At 47.0% G+C, this 17,761-nt stretch overlaps 1 protein-coding gene across 2 annotated transcripts in view; it reads right to left on the bottom strand.

Moving 5' to 3' along the window:
* Positions 1-8,259: 8,259 nt before the first annotated feature.
* ST6GAL1 (ST6 beta-galactoside alpha-2,6-sialyltransferase 1) overlaps positions 8,260-17,761 on the bottom strand; it is a 41,306-nt gene continuing 31,804 nt past the window's right edge. The window contains exons 4-6 of one of the 2 annotated variants that reach the window (XM_065876167.1): positions 12,654-12,752; positions 11,257-11,431; positions 8,260-8,806 (exon numbers count right to left, since the gene is read on the bottom strand). In XM_065876167.1, coding sequence (XP_065732239.1) covers positions 8,559-8,806; positions 11,257-11,431; positions 12,654-12,752 — 522 coding nt within the window. In that variant the 3' untranslated portion in view covers positions 8,260-8,558. The remainder of the gene's footprint in view (positions 8,807-11,256; positions 11,432-12,653; positions 12,753-17,761) is intronic. The other variant, XM_065876168.1, reaches the window with a different exon arrangement.

Raw genomic sequence — 17,761 nt, 5'->3', positions numbered from 1 at the left:
AGATAAGAACATTAAAAGTTGCTAAAAGTATATTTTGTATTTTCAAGAAAGTAGCAGAAAGATGAAAACTGCAATATCTCAGATGAAGAATACTCTGGATAGGATTAACGGCAGATTTGACATTGCAGAAGAAAAGTTTAGTGAACCTGAAGATGTAACACCAGAAACTATACAAAATGAAACAGAAAAAATAAGAATTATAAAAAGTGGAAAGAGCATCAGTGAGCATTAAACAATCTGTTACTGTATTAGAGTTTCCGAAGGAGCAAAGAGAGAGGAAGTGAAAAAAGGTTTGAGGAAATAATGGCCAAAAATTTTCCAAATTTGATTAAAACTATAAACGTACATATCCAAGAAGCTCAAATAACCCCAAGCATAGGAAACATAAAGAAAACTCCTGACTACTGTTGGTAGTCTGTTAGGTGTGTCTGGTCCCCGGTCCAGTCGATGGCCAGGCCCTACCTTGTGCCGTGGCTGCCGGCCACTGGTAGGCGGGACCAGGTCATGAGCTGGCTGGTTGCAGAACCTCAGGGGGTTCCAGGGCTAGTGCCGGCCCACTAGTGGGCAGAGCCAGGTTCTGGTGTAGGTGGTTGCAGGGCCAGGGGGTCCTGGATCTAGTGTTAATCTGCTGGTGGATGGGGCTGATTCCTGACACAGCTGGCTGCCTAAATGATCTGGCGGCATTTTTATGATATATTTTTAAATTTAAAAAAAAAGTGGGATATGGTCTTTTTTGGCATTTTCTATATATATATATGTGTGTGTGTGTGTGTGTGTGTGTGTGTGTGTGTGTGTATTTTTAAATTTTACTGGAGTATAGCTGATTTACTGTGTTAGTTTCAGATGCACAACGAGGTGATTCAGTTATACCTATATTAACTCCTTTTAGATTCTTTTCTCATATAGGTTATCACAGAATACTGAGTAGAGTTCCCTGTGCTATACAGTAGGTCCTTGTCGGTTATCTATCTTATATGTAGTAGTGTATGCATGTCCATCCCAAGCTCCTGATTTATCCCTCCCCACCATGTGTCCCCCTTGGTAACCATAAGTTTGTTTTAGAGATCTGCAAGTCTGTTGCAGTACTGTAAGTAAGTGCGTTTGTATCATTTTTTAAATTTAGATTGCACATATGAGAGATATCGTATGATATTTCTCTTTCTCTGTCTGATTTACTTCACTTAGTATGATAATCTCTAGGTCCATCCATGTTGATGCAAATGGCATTATTTCATTCCTTTTTGTGGCTAATATTCCATTGTTTATATGTACCACATCTTTATCCATTCCTCTGTTGATGGACATTTAGGTTGCTTCCTTGTCTTGGCTATTGTAAATAGTGCTTCAGTGAACATTGGGGTGCATGTATCTTTTTGGATTATGGTTTTCTCCAGATATATGCCCAGGAGTGGGATTGCTGGATCATATGGTAGCTCCATTTTTAGTTTTTTAAGGAACCTCCATACTGTTCTCCATCATGGTTGTACCACTTTACATTCCCACCAACAGTGTAGGGAGGGTTCCCTTTTCTCCACACCCTCTCCAGCATTTATCGTTTGTGGACTTTTTGATGATGACCATTCTGACCGGTGTGAGGTGATACCTCATTGTAGTTCTGATTTGCATTTCTCTGATAATTTGTGATGTTGAGCATCTTTTCATGTGCTTTTTGGCCATCTATATGTCTTGTTTGGAAAGATTTCTATTTCGATCTTCTGCCCGTTTTTTGATTGGGTTTTTTTTTTTTTTTGACATAGAACTGCATGAGCTGTTTGTATATCTGGGAGATTAAGCCCTTGTTGGTCACTTCGTTTGCAAATATTTTCTCCCATTCTGTGGGTTGTCTTTCATTTTGTTTATGGTTTCCTTTGCTGTGCAGAAGCTTTTAAGTTTAATTAGGTCCCATTTGTTTATTTTTGTTTTTATTTTCATTACTCTAGGAGGTGGATCAAAAAAGATATTGCTGTGATTTGTGTCAAAGAGTGTTCTTCCTATGTTTTCCTCTGAGACGTTTATACTGTCCGGTCTTACATTTAGGTCTCTAATCCATTTTGAGTTTATTTTTGTATATGGTGTTATTTTTTTTAACATCTTTATTGGTTTACTTTATTGGTTTAACATCTTAATTGCTTTACAATGGTGTGTTAGTTTCTGCTTTATAACAAAATGAATCAGTTATACATATACATATGTTACCATATCTCTTCCCTCTTGCGTCTCCCTCCCTCCCACCCTCCCTATCCCACCCCTCTAGGTGGTCACAAAGCACCAAGCTGATCTCCCTGTGCTATGCGGCTGCTTCCCACTATCTACCTACCTTACGTTTGGTAGTGTATATATGTCCATGCCTCTCTCTCGCTTTGTCACAGCTCACCCTTCCCCCTCCCCATATCCTCAAGTCCGTTCTCTAGTAGGTCTGTGTCTTTATTCCTGTCTTACCCCTAGGTTCTTCATGACATTTTTTTTCTTAAATTCCATATATATGTGTTAGCATACGGTATTTGTCTTTCTCTTTCTGACTTACTTCACTCTGTATGACAGACTCTAGGTCTATCCACCTCATTACAAATAGCTCAATTTCATTTCTTTTTATGGCTGAGTAATATTCCATTGTATATATGTGCCACATCTTCTTTATCCATTCATCCGATGATGGGCACTTAGGTTGTTTCCATCTCTGGGCTATTGTAAATAGAGCTGCAATGAACATTTTGGTACATGATTCTTTTTGAATTATGGTTTTCTCAGGGTATATGCCCAGTAGTGGGATTGCTGGGTCATATGGTAGTTCTGTTTGTAGTTTTTTAAGGAACCTCCATACTGTTCTCCATAGTGGCTGTACCAATTCACATTCCCACCAGCAGTGAAAGAGTGTTCCCTTTTCTCCACACCCTCTCCAGCATTTATTGTTCCTAGATTTTTTGATGATGGCCATTCTGACTGGTGTGAGATGATATCTCATTGTAGTTTTGATTTGCATTTCTTAATGATGTTGAGCATTCTTTCATGTGTTTGTTGGCAGTCTGTATATCTTCTTTGGAGAAATGTCTGTTTAGGTCTCCTGCCCATTTTTGGATTGGGTTGTTATTTTTCTATATGGTTAATTTCATTCTTTTACATGTAGCTGTCCCGTTTTCCCAGCACTACTTATTGAAGAGACTGTCTTTTCTCCATTGTGTATTCTTGCTTCCTTTGTTGTAGATTAATTGACCATAGGTGTGTGGGTTTATTTCTGGGCTTTCTGTCCTGTTCCATTGATCTGTATTTCTGTTTTTGTTCCAGTACCATAGTGTTTTGACTACTATAGCTTTGGGAACTGCTAGTAGGGATTATCTTTGGGTGGAGATGGACTTTTTCCTCTTCATGATTTTGTGTATTGACAGTAAATATGTGTAACTTTTATAATCAGGAAAAGCATTTTCCTTAAAGAAAAAAGGGGGAATCCTGCCTGTCCCTCAAGACTGTCACCCACTAAGACTCCCCAGATCCCAGCCAGAATGAATCTTCTATAAGTTCATTATTGTGCTTTTACCTTGTATGATCATATTGGGCATTTGCATAGTACTTTTCTTCTATGCAGTTATAAATTCATGCCTAACAACAATAACCATACTTTCCAGGCTTAGCTTTTCAGAAAATGGCAGCTCTCTTCTCTCACTTGAACCTGATAATACTACACATTGACAGGGCAGGTCTAGTCTCCCAGGCTCTGATTTCTTGGAGGGCAGGTGCTGGGAGTCTTTGTCACTGTCTCCCAATGCCAGCCACAGTGGGTGCTCACTGTGCACTTGCTGGGCTGAATAGAATTCCTCTCCCCATTATAAACTTGTTTTCCAGTCAATCCTGAGGACGACTGGATGGCAGCATAAATGCATTGGGTGATGGGATTTCATGGGTGCAGGTGAGGCCTTTTCTTCTCTCCTGAAACTGATGCCATTACCCAAGCCCATAAGGATGAATTTTCTGGGTTAGGGTGTTCCTGCCCCAGTTAGAGTGGAAAGTGTCTCTGGGGCCATAATGCACTCCCCATCACATCACAGAACATCCTCGAAGGCTGCCGTGAGAGTCACAGACGAAGTAGAAACCAAAGCCACACAGGGAGCTGGGAATAGGGTGGGGGTGGCAGTCCCAGAGTCCCAGTGCACCGCTTCTCTGCCTCCTGCTTATTACTGTGGAGCCATTACTGGTGTGGGTAAAGCACACTTGCCAAGGCGTGAAGCGTTCTGCAAGAACAAAGAGCCTGGAGTTGGGCTTCAGTCAGTAAGGGGATCTGCGGGTGGGGTGGGCATGGAGGATGCAGGTACGAATCTCTCTCTCTATTGGCCTTTCTCTTTGTGACTTGCGTCTTTCTTCTCCTTAAGCAGCTGGTAAGGAAAAGAGAAGCCAGGGTCTCATTTTTCCTCCTTCACCCCTAACGTACACACCTAAAAATAACCAGCAGATAGCAAAGTAGGAACCAGGGGAAAGGCAGCCTGGGGAGGTTGCAGAAGCTCCCCCAAGACCCAAACGGAGAAGCCTAGTGCCACCCCAAGGCCCAGCTCACCAGTTGAAAGGACTTTATAGAGATTTAAGGCCACTGTAAATTTGCCAAGCACAAATCTCAGTTTCCAAACTAATTGAAATCTATTTTTCTTTCACTCCTCTTTTGAGCTACCATTCTCCTGAGATTCAGGCAGAAACCCAATCTCAGTCGAGATGGCGTTACATCTGAGTTCCAGGGAACTTGCAACGCTAAGGCATTACGTGCAGGGGTCGGGGAGTAGTCTTCCGTGTTATCTGACCTCTCAACACTACTCAGGGGTCCCTCATTCACGATCTCATCACTCAGCTGCTTCTTTGCCTCTCCAGGCATGGAAGCTCTTCAAGGCTGCCTAAGGTCCAATCTGCCTGGACTAGAGCCCCGTGAAAGCCTTGCTCTCCAAGGATTTGCTGGTCCTTCCTAGAGCTTTGGCTGGGGACACGGCACAGGGCCCTCTCTCCAGGTCCTGAGACAGCCTGGTTCCTCTCAGTGTTCTTTCCAGCCCCACTCCAGGGGACTCTGTTGTAGGTAAGGAGTTATAGGCAGGGGTGGGGAAATATTTGTTTGCTAGGGCTGCCATAACAAAGCACCACGAACCGGGTGATTTCAACAGTAGAAATTTTGGTCTCACAGTCCTGGAGACTGGAAGTCCGAGATCAAGGTGTCAGCAGGGTTGGTTCTTTCTGAGGGCTGTGAGGGAAGATCTTCCATGCCTCTCCTCTAGTTTCTGGTGGTTCACTGGCAACCTTTGGTTTGGAGAAGCATCACCCCGACTTCTGCCTTCATCTTCACATGGCGTTCTCCCTGTGTGCACGTCTACCTCTAAATTTCCCCTTTTGTAAGCACACCAGTCATACTGGATTAGGGGCTCACCCAGCTCCAGTATGACCTCATCTTAACCAATTGTCTATTTCCAAATAAGGTCACATTCTGAGGTACTAGGGGTCAAGACTTCAACATATGAATCTAGGAGGACATATTCAGCCCATAACAGGAGGCGGGCAGGGCAGTTCATGGGGAAGAGGAATGATTCTTTTCTCCACTTACTCCTGTGCCTCCTCAGGATTTGTATGTGAACAATTTGGCTGTTCCCTTGGGACATCATTCCTTTAAGGGTTTTAGGCTTTTGAAACCAACCTTCTTTTCATTCTGCTTTCTGCCCTACTGCAGCCCTTCCCTGAGGCGTTGGATGAACCACAGCTTCATCATTTGAATCCCAGCAAGAGCAAAAGGAAGAAAATAAACCAGTCACTATCTCAAAGATGCTGTTCTGCCCTGTAAGTAAGCATTCCTTTTCCTGGAGTGTTGAAAAGAGAGGCTAAGAGGCCAGAGGAGCTTCTGGGGGAGAATTTGGGGGTTTGGAATTCCAGTTGTGTCCTCTTTGGAGACAAGAATTGACAATGAGCAGTTGTTCCCTTAGCAAGTAAGAAAAGAGGGACAAGCTTTTTCAAAAACATTTATTTTAAAATTTTACATAATCTTTGGGTAATTCAGAATTAGCTTAGTCGTGATTCAGAAGTTTCTGAGACTGATGTCTCAACTCCAAACCAATATCAATAACTTATCTGATTGATGGAAGGATTTCAGGACCTCATGATATAGAATGAACAGATGGCTACTGAAGAAAACAGAACACCTTAGAGACAGTGGCTTTCCTACAGGACTCGGTCATAATTTTTAAATTCCCTGTCACAAATATTAAACATCTTATCAGACTAATGATAATATCCACATCTTATTTGCATTCTACCAGTTTCCATGTAGAGAAAGCACAGAATGAAATTAACTTGATCCCTTAATAATAACAATTAAAAGCTAGCATCTACCCAGTGTAGTCTTAGTGTCCACACCAACATCTCTCTCCTGATGATGGAATGCCACCTTCCTCTGCACTCAGGGCTCATGATTCAAAGATTGTGAGGAACTCATGGGCCCAGAGACATGGAAAAGACTCATGTTACACAGCAGCCAGTGGCCCCAGTGCTCTGCCCATCCCCGAGCAGATCAGGCCTAAGCTGCAGGCAGGGAGGAGGAGGGGCACGTTCTGCACCCTCCACTCCCTCGGATGGTTTCCAGGGTGTTCTAAGCAGGGTAGGTGTAGTCTCCCAATAGGACATTAACTTCCCTCAGGACAAGGCCCCCTCTCTGGCCTTCAAAGCAGGGTCCTGCCCAGATGTGAGCACAGAGCAGGTCCTTAGTAAAGGAAGGGAGGAATCCAGTATGTACTGAGCACCTACAATATGCCGGGTAACCCTCACAGCACCTGTGAAGCGGGCTTATCACCCATTTTACAGATGTGGAAACAGAGGCTCGGAGAGGAGAATTTGCCCATGGTGGCATAGCGAGTAATAGGGGAGCATCACTTTGAAAACCCAGGGCTCCTCACTCCAGAGCTCTTTCTACTGCCTACTCAAGCCAGTGGTTTGGCAGCAAACGAGGACTCCAGCTCCAAAACAGCTGGTCTGGAGCTCAAACGTTCAAGGCCCTTGAGCACACAGGGCTAGCTTCGGGAGTCCAGAAGCCTGGTCCAGTCCAGTGTGGCTCCCCATCGGGGTAGGGGACTTAGCACAATGGTCCAGGGAGTGTGTAGACAGACCACAGTGGGTAGGCCTCTGCCTGGAGACTCTGGTGTTGCTCCCTTGCAGGGAGGGGTGGAGGGTACAGCAATCTGATACACCTGGTGAGAATCAGTCACGATCTCCAGGGTTCTGACCTCTGAGAGCTACTTTAAGTCCTAGGAAACCCCATTCCCAGTCCCTGAGAGACCTTTCACAAAAGGCCCGTGAAGGTCCAAAAAAAAAAAAAAAAATGGGTGAGGATATTTTAAAGTGGAAAATGCTTAAAAGTAATTTTGGAGGAGGAAGAGTAAAGGGAAAAACAAGATTGCAGGAGGAGGTTTGGGGGTAGGCATCCAACAGGAAGACTTGGCTATGGTGTGCACGCCCAGCGGGTAGGCGAGGCTCAGAGCAGGCGAGCCTGGGGAAATCGGGCTTTTGGCATCTGGCTTGCCTGGCATCTGTCACGGGGCTGCACTTGCTGCCTCAGATGTGAGGGAGGGGGCTTCCTCAAAAAATAACTTGAAGTTCATGTAAATTCAGGCAGATCTTAGCGAATAAATATGGGTAATACAGGCAGAAAGGAAAACACATCTCAGATGACTCAGACAGAATCTGCTTGACATGTTTTTCCTCTTCTAGAACCCACTCCACAGCCCCTAGCTCCATGAAGCCCTCTATGACCCACTGACACAGGAAGTGTGTGGCCCCTCCTGGTGCAAAGATAGCAGCACAGCAAGCCCACCACCTACAAGCCCACAGGGCACCGAGCACACTGAATCCATTCGGTCACTCGCACTGAGCTGTAAGCAACTTGAGGATGGAGACTGTACCTGTTTTTCTGTACGCTCATCTCCTCACGTATGGAGAGGGCTGTGGGTTCACCAAGACCCTCTGCTCAGCAGCACCAAGGCCAAGGGCCGCCAAACCAGCGGAGTGATAGGAACACTGCCTCTCCCAGGGCATGGACCTTAGGAGCAGCTTAGTCCTGGAGGAACTGACTGTGTTTCCTATGCCTTGTGACACTTAACTTGCCCCTCAGAGGCACCTTGTAATGGGCACAATCATAATATGGGAGAGTTTGTTTGAAACATGAAATCAGTGTCTAGGTGTAGATTTCAAGCGTGACAGAGCACTGGTTTGCAAGAATAACATCATTCCAGAGGGGAAAGCAGCCCAGCTTTGGCAGCCCTGCTGGGAAAGGTGGGTCTCGCATTTACCTGTGCAGGGGAGGGGCAGAGAAGACTGACTGGAAGGAATCCTAGGCGTGTGTACATGAGTGTGGTGGGAAGCTCTCGATTCACACACCCCCATGACAAAAGGGCAGGCTGGGCCTGGGTCCCTACCCTTGGATTCCTGAAGGCTCTTGCTGCCTGGAGTGCAGGCAGTGATCATTCAGGAACAGCCTTCCTGGGCCCAGGGTGGCCAGGAGACCAGCTGTGAAATGCCCGAGGGAGAAGGGTGATGGGGCCTGGCCAGGCAGCTTATGCTCCGCAGCGAATGCTCCGGAACCCGGGCAGTGTGGCTTTTCCAAGCAGGTAAATGTCGTCGTCCGTGCCCCGGTTGAGGTGCTTCACCATGTTCTTCTCAAAGAGGAGTGGGTGGTAGGCGCCCATCGTGCAGGCGCTGTCGAAGAACTTCTGGTAGTAGTAGCACACGTCAGTCTTGCGCTTGGACGGAAGAAACTCGTAAATATCCACCTGGTCACACAGTGTCATCATGATGACGATGCCTGGAGAGGCGAGCAGAGGTGAGTCCTGCCCAACAACCCACCCCGGCTCCCCAGAGTGCTGCCCAGGGAGCCCAGCAGCTTACGCCCCCAAATCTGGGGAGGTGTCTGTCTGGAGTTTCTGAGTGTGATTCCCAGTCTGAGTTGTTCTGGGAAGCCAGTCCAGCAGGCTGTTCCTCTGGGTGCGGGGCCCTATGCACCTTCGTAGGGTTCGTGCTGCCCTGCTCAGCACCCAGGTCAGGGCCTGGTGCACAGCAGGTCCTCCCTAAACACTAATGGGTTGGAGGGCTCCATCATCAGTCAATGAACTGATGACTGTCCGTAAGCTATGTGAAGAGACAGGACAATGTGACTGAGGAGACAGAACCATTCCGCGCAGATATTACCTTCTAGCGTCTCTGTATCTTGGAACAGCCTCTTAGATGGTAACTTGGGAGGCGTTTCTTATATCAGTACCTGGAGGAGCAGCGTGGGGAGGGAAGGCTTCGTGCCTCAGGTGGGAGGAGGGACAGTTGGCACAGGAGCATGCCATGGTCTGTACTGATGCGCTCTGCTCAGTCAGGCGGGAGACAAGAGCCGGGAGGGTGTGGCCAGGTTGTGCTCTCAGGGAGGGTACAGAACACTCAGGGTGCAGACCCAGCAAGAGGTGGGAGACGCCTGCCACCACCCACGCTTGTCCCCACCTGGCTTGGTCATCTCCTGCCGGACACGTCCTGCTTGGGGCCTCAGGTTCTTCATCTGCCCCAAGGGGGTGATTTACCCACTCTTCCTACCACATAGGCTATCGTTAGGATGCAATAACATCATGGCTCTAGACTGCTTTTGTCAACCATAAATATAGGGAATCTTTATGATGAACAGTCCTCACTAACGGCAAAACTGTAAACTGCTAGCAGCAACTCTGTTCTAGAAGAATCAGACATGGGAAAAGCCCCACCTCTGCCCTCTGGCTGCCTCCTGGTTCAGTGGGGGAGAAAAGACACCTCTGCAACTAACTGATGAAGGCACAGCAGAAGTGCTTCTAGAGATGATGGGAGGGAGTCCTCTACGAGAGAGGGTCCTGGTGCACCTCCCGGAGCACTGCTGTGGGGCCTGGCAGGGGCTCTGGCCATGAGGGGTGGGCAAGGGGGAAAGCCTGGCAGTGGCGGGAATAGCATGGGCAAAGGCAGGCAGTAGGGCGATGAGAAAGTGTCCCAGGAAGCTCTCATCTACTTCTGCTCAAAAGGGGTCCAGGGAGAGCCCCCTAATGCACCCATCCAAAAGTGGAAGAGAAAGGTATGAAGACGATGGGATGCTGAAAGCGCCTCCAGCTCTTTCTATCAGGAAATGCCTCTGATAGTTAACATTTATTTGTTCGTTTGCTCAAGGAACATTTAGCTCAGGGCTATCCTGCGCCGGACCCACAAGGATGAGGCAAACGCAGTCCCCGCCCTGAGGGACTTTGCAGTCCAGTAGGGAAGGTGGGTGGGCGGGGACGTGAGGTGGGGGGGCGGGCGGGGAGCCGTAGGCAGCCCTGGAGGCTCGTGGAAAGCGACCGTGGTCCAGCTGAACTCAAAGTGAAAGGGGGGGAAGGGCAGATGGGCCATCAGGGTGGAGAGTTGTGGAGTTAGGTCCAAGAAGAAAGTCTGGAGCCAGTATGCAGGGCCCCCAGCACTCTGACCCCAGCCCACCCCCATGTCAGCACCCACAGCTCCATTCGTGGCCCCCAAACCCGGCTAAGCCTCACCACTCAGGCTTCTCTCAGGGCCACGACTAGGGTGGTCACTAGGGTGAACAGATTTTTGAAATTCTGAATAAAATATTATTGACTCTTCCTTTTTCCACAGATTCTTATATGGCCCAAGACAATAATGGCATTATTACTGATCCTGTCTTTATCTAAAATTTTGATATTTTGTCTATTATAAAATTTTACATTAATTGTGATTTTTTTTAAAAAGATACTGTATTAAGATATCACTTGCTTCTGAATTTCTCGGCACCTCCTTAAATCGTACACCTGAAGCAAGTGCTTCGCTGGCCTCATCCGAGTCTCAGCCCTGCTCCTCCCGTTTTCTTGCCTCCTCTTGTCTGTGCTTCCCATTTCTCCATCTCCACCTGCCAAATCCTCCCCTCTCCCAGGCCTGGGCCAAGTTCTCGAAGTTCTCAGACTGTCCCTCTGGAAGGGGTCCTCTCTCCTATGGCAACGGGCTGGTCACTCTTTCCTGCCACAAACTGAACGTTGCCGCAGACACCTGACTGAACTCTCCCACTGGACACCCTGAAATTAAGGAGGCGGAGTCTATCTTATCAACCTCTGGGTCCTAGCTGGAATTTGCCTCAGAGTACAAACACAGCCAAAACCTAGCAACTGTGTGGTGAATGAACAAACGAATGAACGAATGAGACCCCAGTAGAAGGCTAACCTGTTCTAGAATCAAGCACAAGAGGTCCTTCCCCAGACATGGACTCACCGAGCATCCCAGAAGAGGGGGGGTTTGGCTGAATCTGCTCGGGGGAGATTTCTTGAATGACGTCCCACAGCTCCCAAGGCATCTGGGGCTTGAGGATGTAAAAGGGCTGATCAGGATGAAGCTTACGATAACTCTTGAAGTTATCGAAGAAACTGTAGTCGGGATTCTTGTACCACTGAAAAAGAAGGAAGAGGTCTTGTCAAGGAGAGCAACGTGCCAATGCCACTGCTGCCCCCAGGGGGTCATCCTCGTCTGAGGACTTGAGGGGAGGTGGGGAAGGACCAAGGCAGACTCCTGAGGCACAGCCCCTTCATCAAGACAATTCCAGACTTCAAGCTCTCACTTGATAGTGGGGGAGCCAGCACACAGCCTGTGCTCACCAAGCTTTGAGCTTGTTGACCCTGGAACGGCTTCAGACTTGAGGATCCTAGAATCTGGGAAGGATATCAGAGCTGAGAGGGCCTCTTGGCCCTATCTAACCCCACCTCTCTTTTTTAAAGGGGTGAAAAAACGGGGGCACAGCTTGCCACATCTGTGGATTCACAGTCCTTGACCTGACCCAGGCAAATTTCAGTTCTAAGTGAGATCAACACAAAACTGGAAACTGAGGTAGTGAGAGGACGGTGCCAGGGATACCAGAGCCCATCAGCTATTGGTGTGTCCAGCATAAGAATTAAGTGTCCCAGGAACAGTGCTCTCTGTCCCTCCTCCCTAAAGCCATTCTCCCGTGGCCACTGCAGCCCGTATCAGGGAGAGGCCAACTGACGTGTGTAACAGTGAGAGGGCCATTCTGGAGAAGCTAGACTCCAGCAGGCCTGAGACTCTTTCTCCTTCCCTGGAAAAGCTGATGTTGCAGATCTGGGCCCTCTGCTTAGCAAATCAAGTCCCAGGGAAGGTGACCCCCCCGACACGCACACATATTCTGTTTTCCTCCTCTGTACAATGGGAATAACCATGCTTCTATCTATCTACTTCTTTACGTAGCTATGAGAGTGAAATGAGAAGCATCCAGAAATTGGAAGTGTGGGAAGAGTGTGGTAATATTACGTATAGAAGCGACAGTAACCACTGTCTATTCCTGCTGGTGCCCGTCAGGAATAATAATTGTATTACATGAACACAACCCACCCCAGACGGTGGGAAATCCAGCCACTGTTACACCTGGTACAGACCATAATTGGGAGACAAATACATGGCAGTGCAGGGTGGGCATGGAGAGCACTGGTATAGGACAGGAATCCTTCTGAACCGCTAGTCCAGAAGTGGGGTGCCCTAAAATGGAAATAGCCAGCCCTCAGTGTGGTCCAGGTCAGCCGTGACTTTAAAACCCAGGACCTCGGGGAAATCTATAGACAAACAGGTGACTCAATCCCAATTTCCCATGGACGCCCACTTACCTTTGGGATATCTGAATGGTAAACAGACGGGTCCCATACGATTAGGATTCCTTCATTGTACAAACTGTCTTTGAGGAAGCGCCCTTCTGTGGTGACCAACTGCAGGAAGAAACAGACAAGCTGTCACCTGGACATTTACATGTGAATGTTGGCTTGTAGTAATACCTGACACATTATAAGTACCACCTGAGGCCCCAGAGCCCCATGAAGCTTCTGAGTTTTGGTGCAGCACTTAAGAAGAAGGCAAAGATGCCAGCCAGAGCTGTGTGGACCTGAAAGGACATTTTGTCATAATCCATCAGCCATAGAGTAGAAAGGGTTCCACTCAGACTTTTGAGGTTGTTGGAGCCAAGGGTACAGTGAAAATGGCTCTGGGTATAGTCCCCTGCAGTCATACCTTATATGGGAGTCAGGGGGGTGAGGTTTAAAGTCAGAATCTCATATAACCAAAATGATCTTTGAAAAGCCCTTCAGTCACCTATAAAGTCCAGCACATAGTTATTACAAAGCACGATGGAGACGGACACAGGACATCTCAGAATCTTAATACAGGCCATGGTTTCTGCAGCACTGGAACAGATGCCAGTATCTGTGGTTGAGCACCAAATGAAGCAGTCGGCTCGTGTGGAGGGACCATGGCATATGCAGAAACATACGCTTAAACGTGAGAATCTCACCAGGCTGGGGCAATGCTCACGTGCACCATGCTGGGGAACCAGCCACTGCTCCTCTCCTCCCCACACTCCCAGGCTCCCCTGCTGTCAGGCTGGCCTGGGCAAAATGTGACTGTGATAAGACTCCATGGGACAGATCAGTTTTGCTAAATCCATTAACAGCCTTTTAAAAAAGCAGAAACTAACACACCATTGTAAAGCAATTACACTCCAATAAAGATGAAAAAATAAAATAAAAAATTAAAAAGTATTTACTGTATACCCTTTGACTCAGTAATTTTACATTTTGGCATTTATCCTAAGAGAAGTTAAATTTGGGAAAAAATTATGAACAGAAATGTTAATTAAAGTACTTATCAAAATATGAAAAGTGTGGTAGCAGAAGGTGAAAACTACTAGACTTATTACATACAGAAAGACCTGGCTCAGTTCTTGGCTTTGCCACTCGTCTGATGACCGTGAGAAGGTCAGACAGTCGCCCTAGGCCTAGTGCAGGTAACACTGCCCTGCTGTCTCAAACAGGAGGTGTCTTGAGGATCAAATGCGGCACAGGAGTGAGTGAGAAAGAGAGAGAAGGGGCCCGAAGGCTTAGCAATGAAAGAAGCTGTGTCCCTCTTAAGGGACAGAGTTGTTTCGTGTGATCTGCTGCTAGTCACCTTAAAAAGCAGGTGGGAGATGATGTTGCCCAGGTGTAAAATGAACAAATGGCAGAAATCAGAACAAGAACTGCCTGGAATTGAAAGCAAGAATCACAACAATAATCCCTCCCCAGGAATTCCCTGGCGGTCCAGTGGTTAGGACTCGGCGCACTCACTGCCTGGGGGCCCAGGTTCAGTCCCTGGTTGGGGAACTAAGATCCCCGCAAGCTGCACAGCATGGCTCCCCTCCAAAAAAAAATCCCTCCCCACCTCGATCACTCACCATCACGAGGAGGCTGAGACCTAATCAATGTCCCTGCAGTATCTGAAGAATGACTATGGGAAGATGGGTGGTCTGTACAACCAAGAATGGCAATTTGCCAAGAGCCTCTAAGGTCATTCAGCTACCCTGTCCCCACACCTTCCCCCAGACGTAGGAAGGTCCTGGGAGCCTGAAGAATATAATCTCATTTCCTCAGTGTATCTTTGAAACAAGAACTATTGGTGGTGGGTCCACCCTGGCCAGAGATTGTGCAGTTGTACTGGGTGCTAAGGAGCCCCCAGGCAGTCACAGGGTGCCAGAGTGAGGATGGCCATGAGGTAAGTGAATGTTGAGGGACAAATAAGACTAGGCAAGTCAAGGGAGTGAGGAGGGAGAGGGAAGAGGACCTGGACAGAAGAAACAACGTGTGCAAATCCCCAGATGTGAAAATACATGGCAGAGACTGCTAAGGTGTCACCCCATACCCATCCTCTCTTTCTTCCTTGGTAACAGATACCTCAACACATGGCTACCTAAAATAAAGACTACCTGAAATAAAAATTTCCCAGCCTCTCTTAGAGCTAAGTATGGCCACGTGACAAAATGTTGGCCAAAGGTGTGTAAGCAAGTGTGACTTCCAGGAACTGTTCTTAGAGTCAGGATCATGCCCTTCCTTGTTCATTCCTCCTTCCTGCTGGCAAAAAGTGGATGTGATGGCTGGAGCTTGAGCAGCCATCTTGGACCATGAAGTGCAAGTCACGTGTTAGAACAGCAGATGCACAAGGGAGAAGAAGCTTGAGCTCCTGACCCTCTGGAACACCATACCAACTCTAGACTTCTTTTACATGAAAAATACATTTTTATCTTGTTAAGCTAGTGTTGAGAGGTGGGCAGAGTATTCCTGTCACTTGCAGCCAAACCTAATTCTAATTAGTAGAGTGAATAGCTTTTTTGGGAATTGCAGTTTGTCCAGTGGCTTAGATACAAAAGGAGAGCCAGAAGGGGTCAGAGAAGTGTAGGCGGGGGCCACACCAGGGAGCTTAGCGTTTCCTCAGTAGATTACAGGACCAGTGAAGGCTTGTAAGTGAGAAGAATCCAAACCGACCCGTGTTCTGGAATAGAGTTTTTACAGAAAAGGAGATCAGATAGAAGCTGCTGCTATAGCCTAAGTAAAAAATGATGGGGAAATGAAGAAAAAGAGTTACAACTGTCAGCTGTAGGCTTGCAGACTAACTGGTTGTTGAAAGTGAAGATAAAAGGGGTCAAGGTGACTCCTGGACCTCAGGCCATTTCCTAAAATGAGAACTTGGAAAGAAGAGCAGCTGGTACGTGCCTTTGGGAGTGGAGTGGAGATTTGAAGTTCAAGGATGAGGCAACTGACCTGGAGTCCCACAGGTGAGCGGCCATAGGAACTAGGAGGGGCCCCACACCTTCCAACATTAAGCACTGTCCTCTCTCTGTGGAGAACACGGTAACTCACAGCACAGGAATTCAGCGCTATAGCCCAAAGGCAGAGTGTGCATCCTGGCAGACAGGGCTTTGCAAGGTAGACATGTTTGAGCGGGTGACAGGGAGGCCCCAGGGGGAAGTGGGACACCCTCACACTATTTTATACATGACTTTCATGACTGAACTCTACAATTTCACTCCCTGTCCCGTCCCACTCCACCTCCCACTCAAAAAGAAATCTGCCGGTATATTGAAAGTCTAAGCCTTAAGCTATGCTTCTTTCTGTGCAGAGGACCTGACACCAGGTGATTTATCCCTACTCATGAGTTGATTTATCCCTACTCACTTACCTTCTATGGGCCCCAGGTGCCTTATTTATAGGAAATGACCATCCTGTAAGTCCCTGCCTGGGTGACCAGCCATGTCTGGACAACATCTCAGTCTGTCATTTGTCCAACTGCAGCACAAGTGACTTAAAAATAAAGCTCTTCTCAAATGCTCCTGTACTCACCCACATGCACAGTCTGACCTGAGTTCAGGGATCCCCAGGGCCTCATGATGAAGAAAGCAAGTCATTGCCAGAGCAACGGAGCCCCCAAGCAGCACATGCCAGGAAAAGACTACACTTGGGAGATGGACTGTTGCTGTTTAGCAACCTGTTTAAAGTAAACTTTCCAGTCATAAAGAAATAGTCACTGCAGAAAGTTAGAAAATACAGGAATCCACACGCGCGCGTGTGCGCACACACACACACACACACACACATCTATCTACATACATTTAGAAGAAAATAATCATGCATAACTGCATTCTTCAGATATTCCCACTGTGAATATGTGAGTCTTTTATCTTACCAGCTCTTTCTTCCCCTCTGTTATGAACTGAATTATGTCCCCCCACACCAAATTCATGTTGAATCCCTAACCCCCAGTGTAACTATATTGGAGATGATAGGGCCTTTGGAGAGGTAATTAAGGTTAAACAAGGTCATAAGGATGGGGCCCTAGTCTAATAAAACTGATGTCCTTATAAGAAAAAGGAAGAGACAGCAGAGATCTCTCTCTCTCCCCCCAACCCACATGCACATGTGATGGCATAGAGAGAAGGTGGCCATCCATAAGCCAGGAAGAGCCCTTGTCAGAAACCAACCTTGATGACACCTTGATCTAGTATTTCTGGCCTCCAGAACTGAGAAAATAAATCTCTATGTTTCAGCCACCCCATCTGTGGCGTTTTGTCATGGCAGGCCTAGGAAACTAATACACTGTGTGTGTGTGTGTATGTGTAGATATTGATATCTCTTAACTACAGAGTTTAGGCTTAGTGGTTTTGTTAAACTCAGACAACAGTCCAGTTTGATGTCTTCTCGCTTACCCCTCACAATATTTCCAAGCCCCAAACAGGGCTTGAAAAGGAAACTCTGAGAGGTTATGAAACTGGCCCAAGATCACACAGCTAGGAAGGGATGGAGCTGGGTTGCAAATCAAGGTATGTCTGACCTCCCACTGTACTAGGCAATCTTTCAAAAATGTTAAGGGACGATAAAATAAAGTTTGTGTTCTGGCCGCCAGATTTGCAAATTTGCCACAGTTGCAAAGCTAGCTAGTGCTCTAGGAAGACAAAGAGGTCTTCAAGGTCTTCCGTAGACCTGAAAAATGATATGAAGGCTCTGGGCCTTAAGGGAAGACCTGACCATTGTAAACTGGACCCGGACAGGGAAGTGCTAAACAGAAGGGCACCACAAATTGAAACTCACCATAAACCCCAAATCAGAGAGGCCCGTAATTCTACCTGGAATCACAGGAAAGGTCATCCAAAGAACCATAATATATTAGAGGAAGTAAATGTTGGAAAGTACTTAAATGGTCAAGCAAAGGAGATTGAAAGAATAAGCTGTGAAGCTCCCCCACAAAGGAGTACTATGCAGCTGCAACAAAGAGTGAGGAAGATTTCTATGAACTGATACGGAGTAGTTTCCAGAAGGTACTGGGAAAAGGCAGAGTGTAAAAGAGCATATATCGTCTACTACATTTTTGTAAGGAGTGAGGTGAACTAAAACATACATATATTTATATATATATTTGT

This window comes from Phocoena phocoena, chromosome 4 (assembly GCF_963924675.1).
Source record: "Phocoena phocoena chromosome 4, mPhoPho1.1, whole genome shotgun sequence".
In the NCBI taxonomy this organism is placed as follows: Eukaryota; Metazoa; Chordata; class Mammalia; order Artiodactyla; family Phocoenidae; genus Phocoena; species Phocoena phocoena.
Note: the sequence above shows the minus strand (reverse complement) of the source record. Positions and strands in the feature narration are given on the sequence as shown.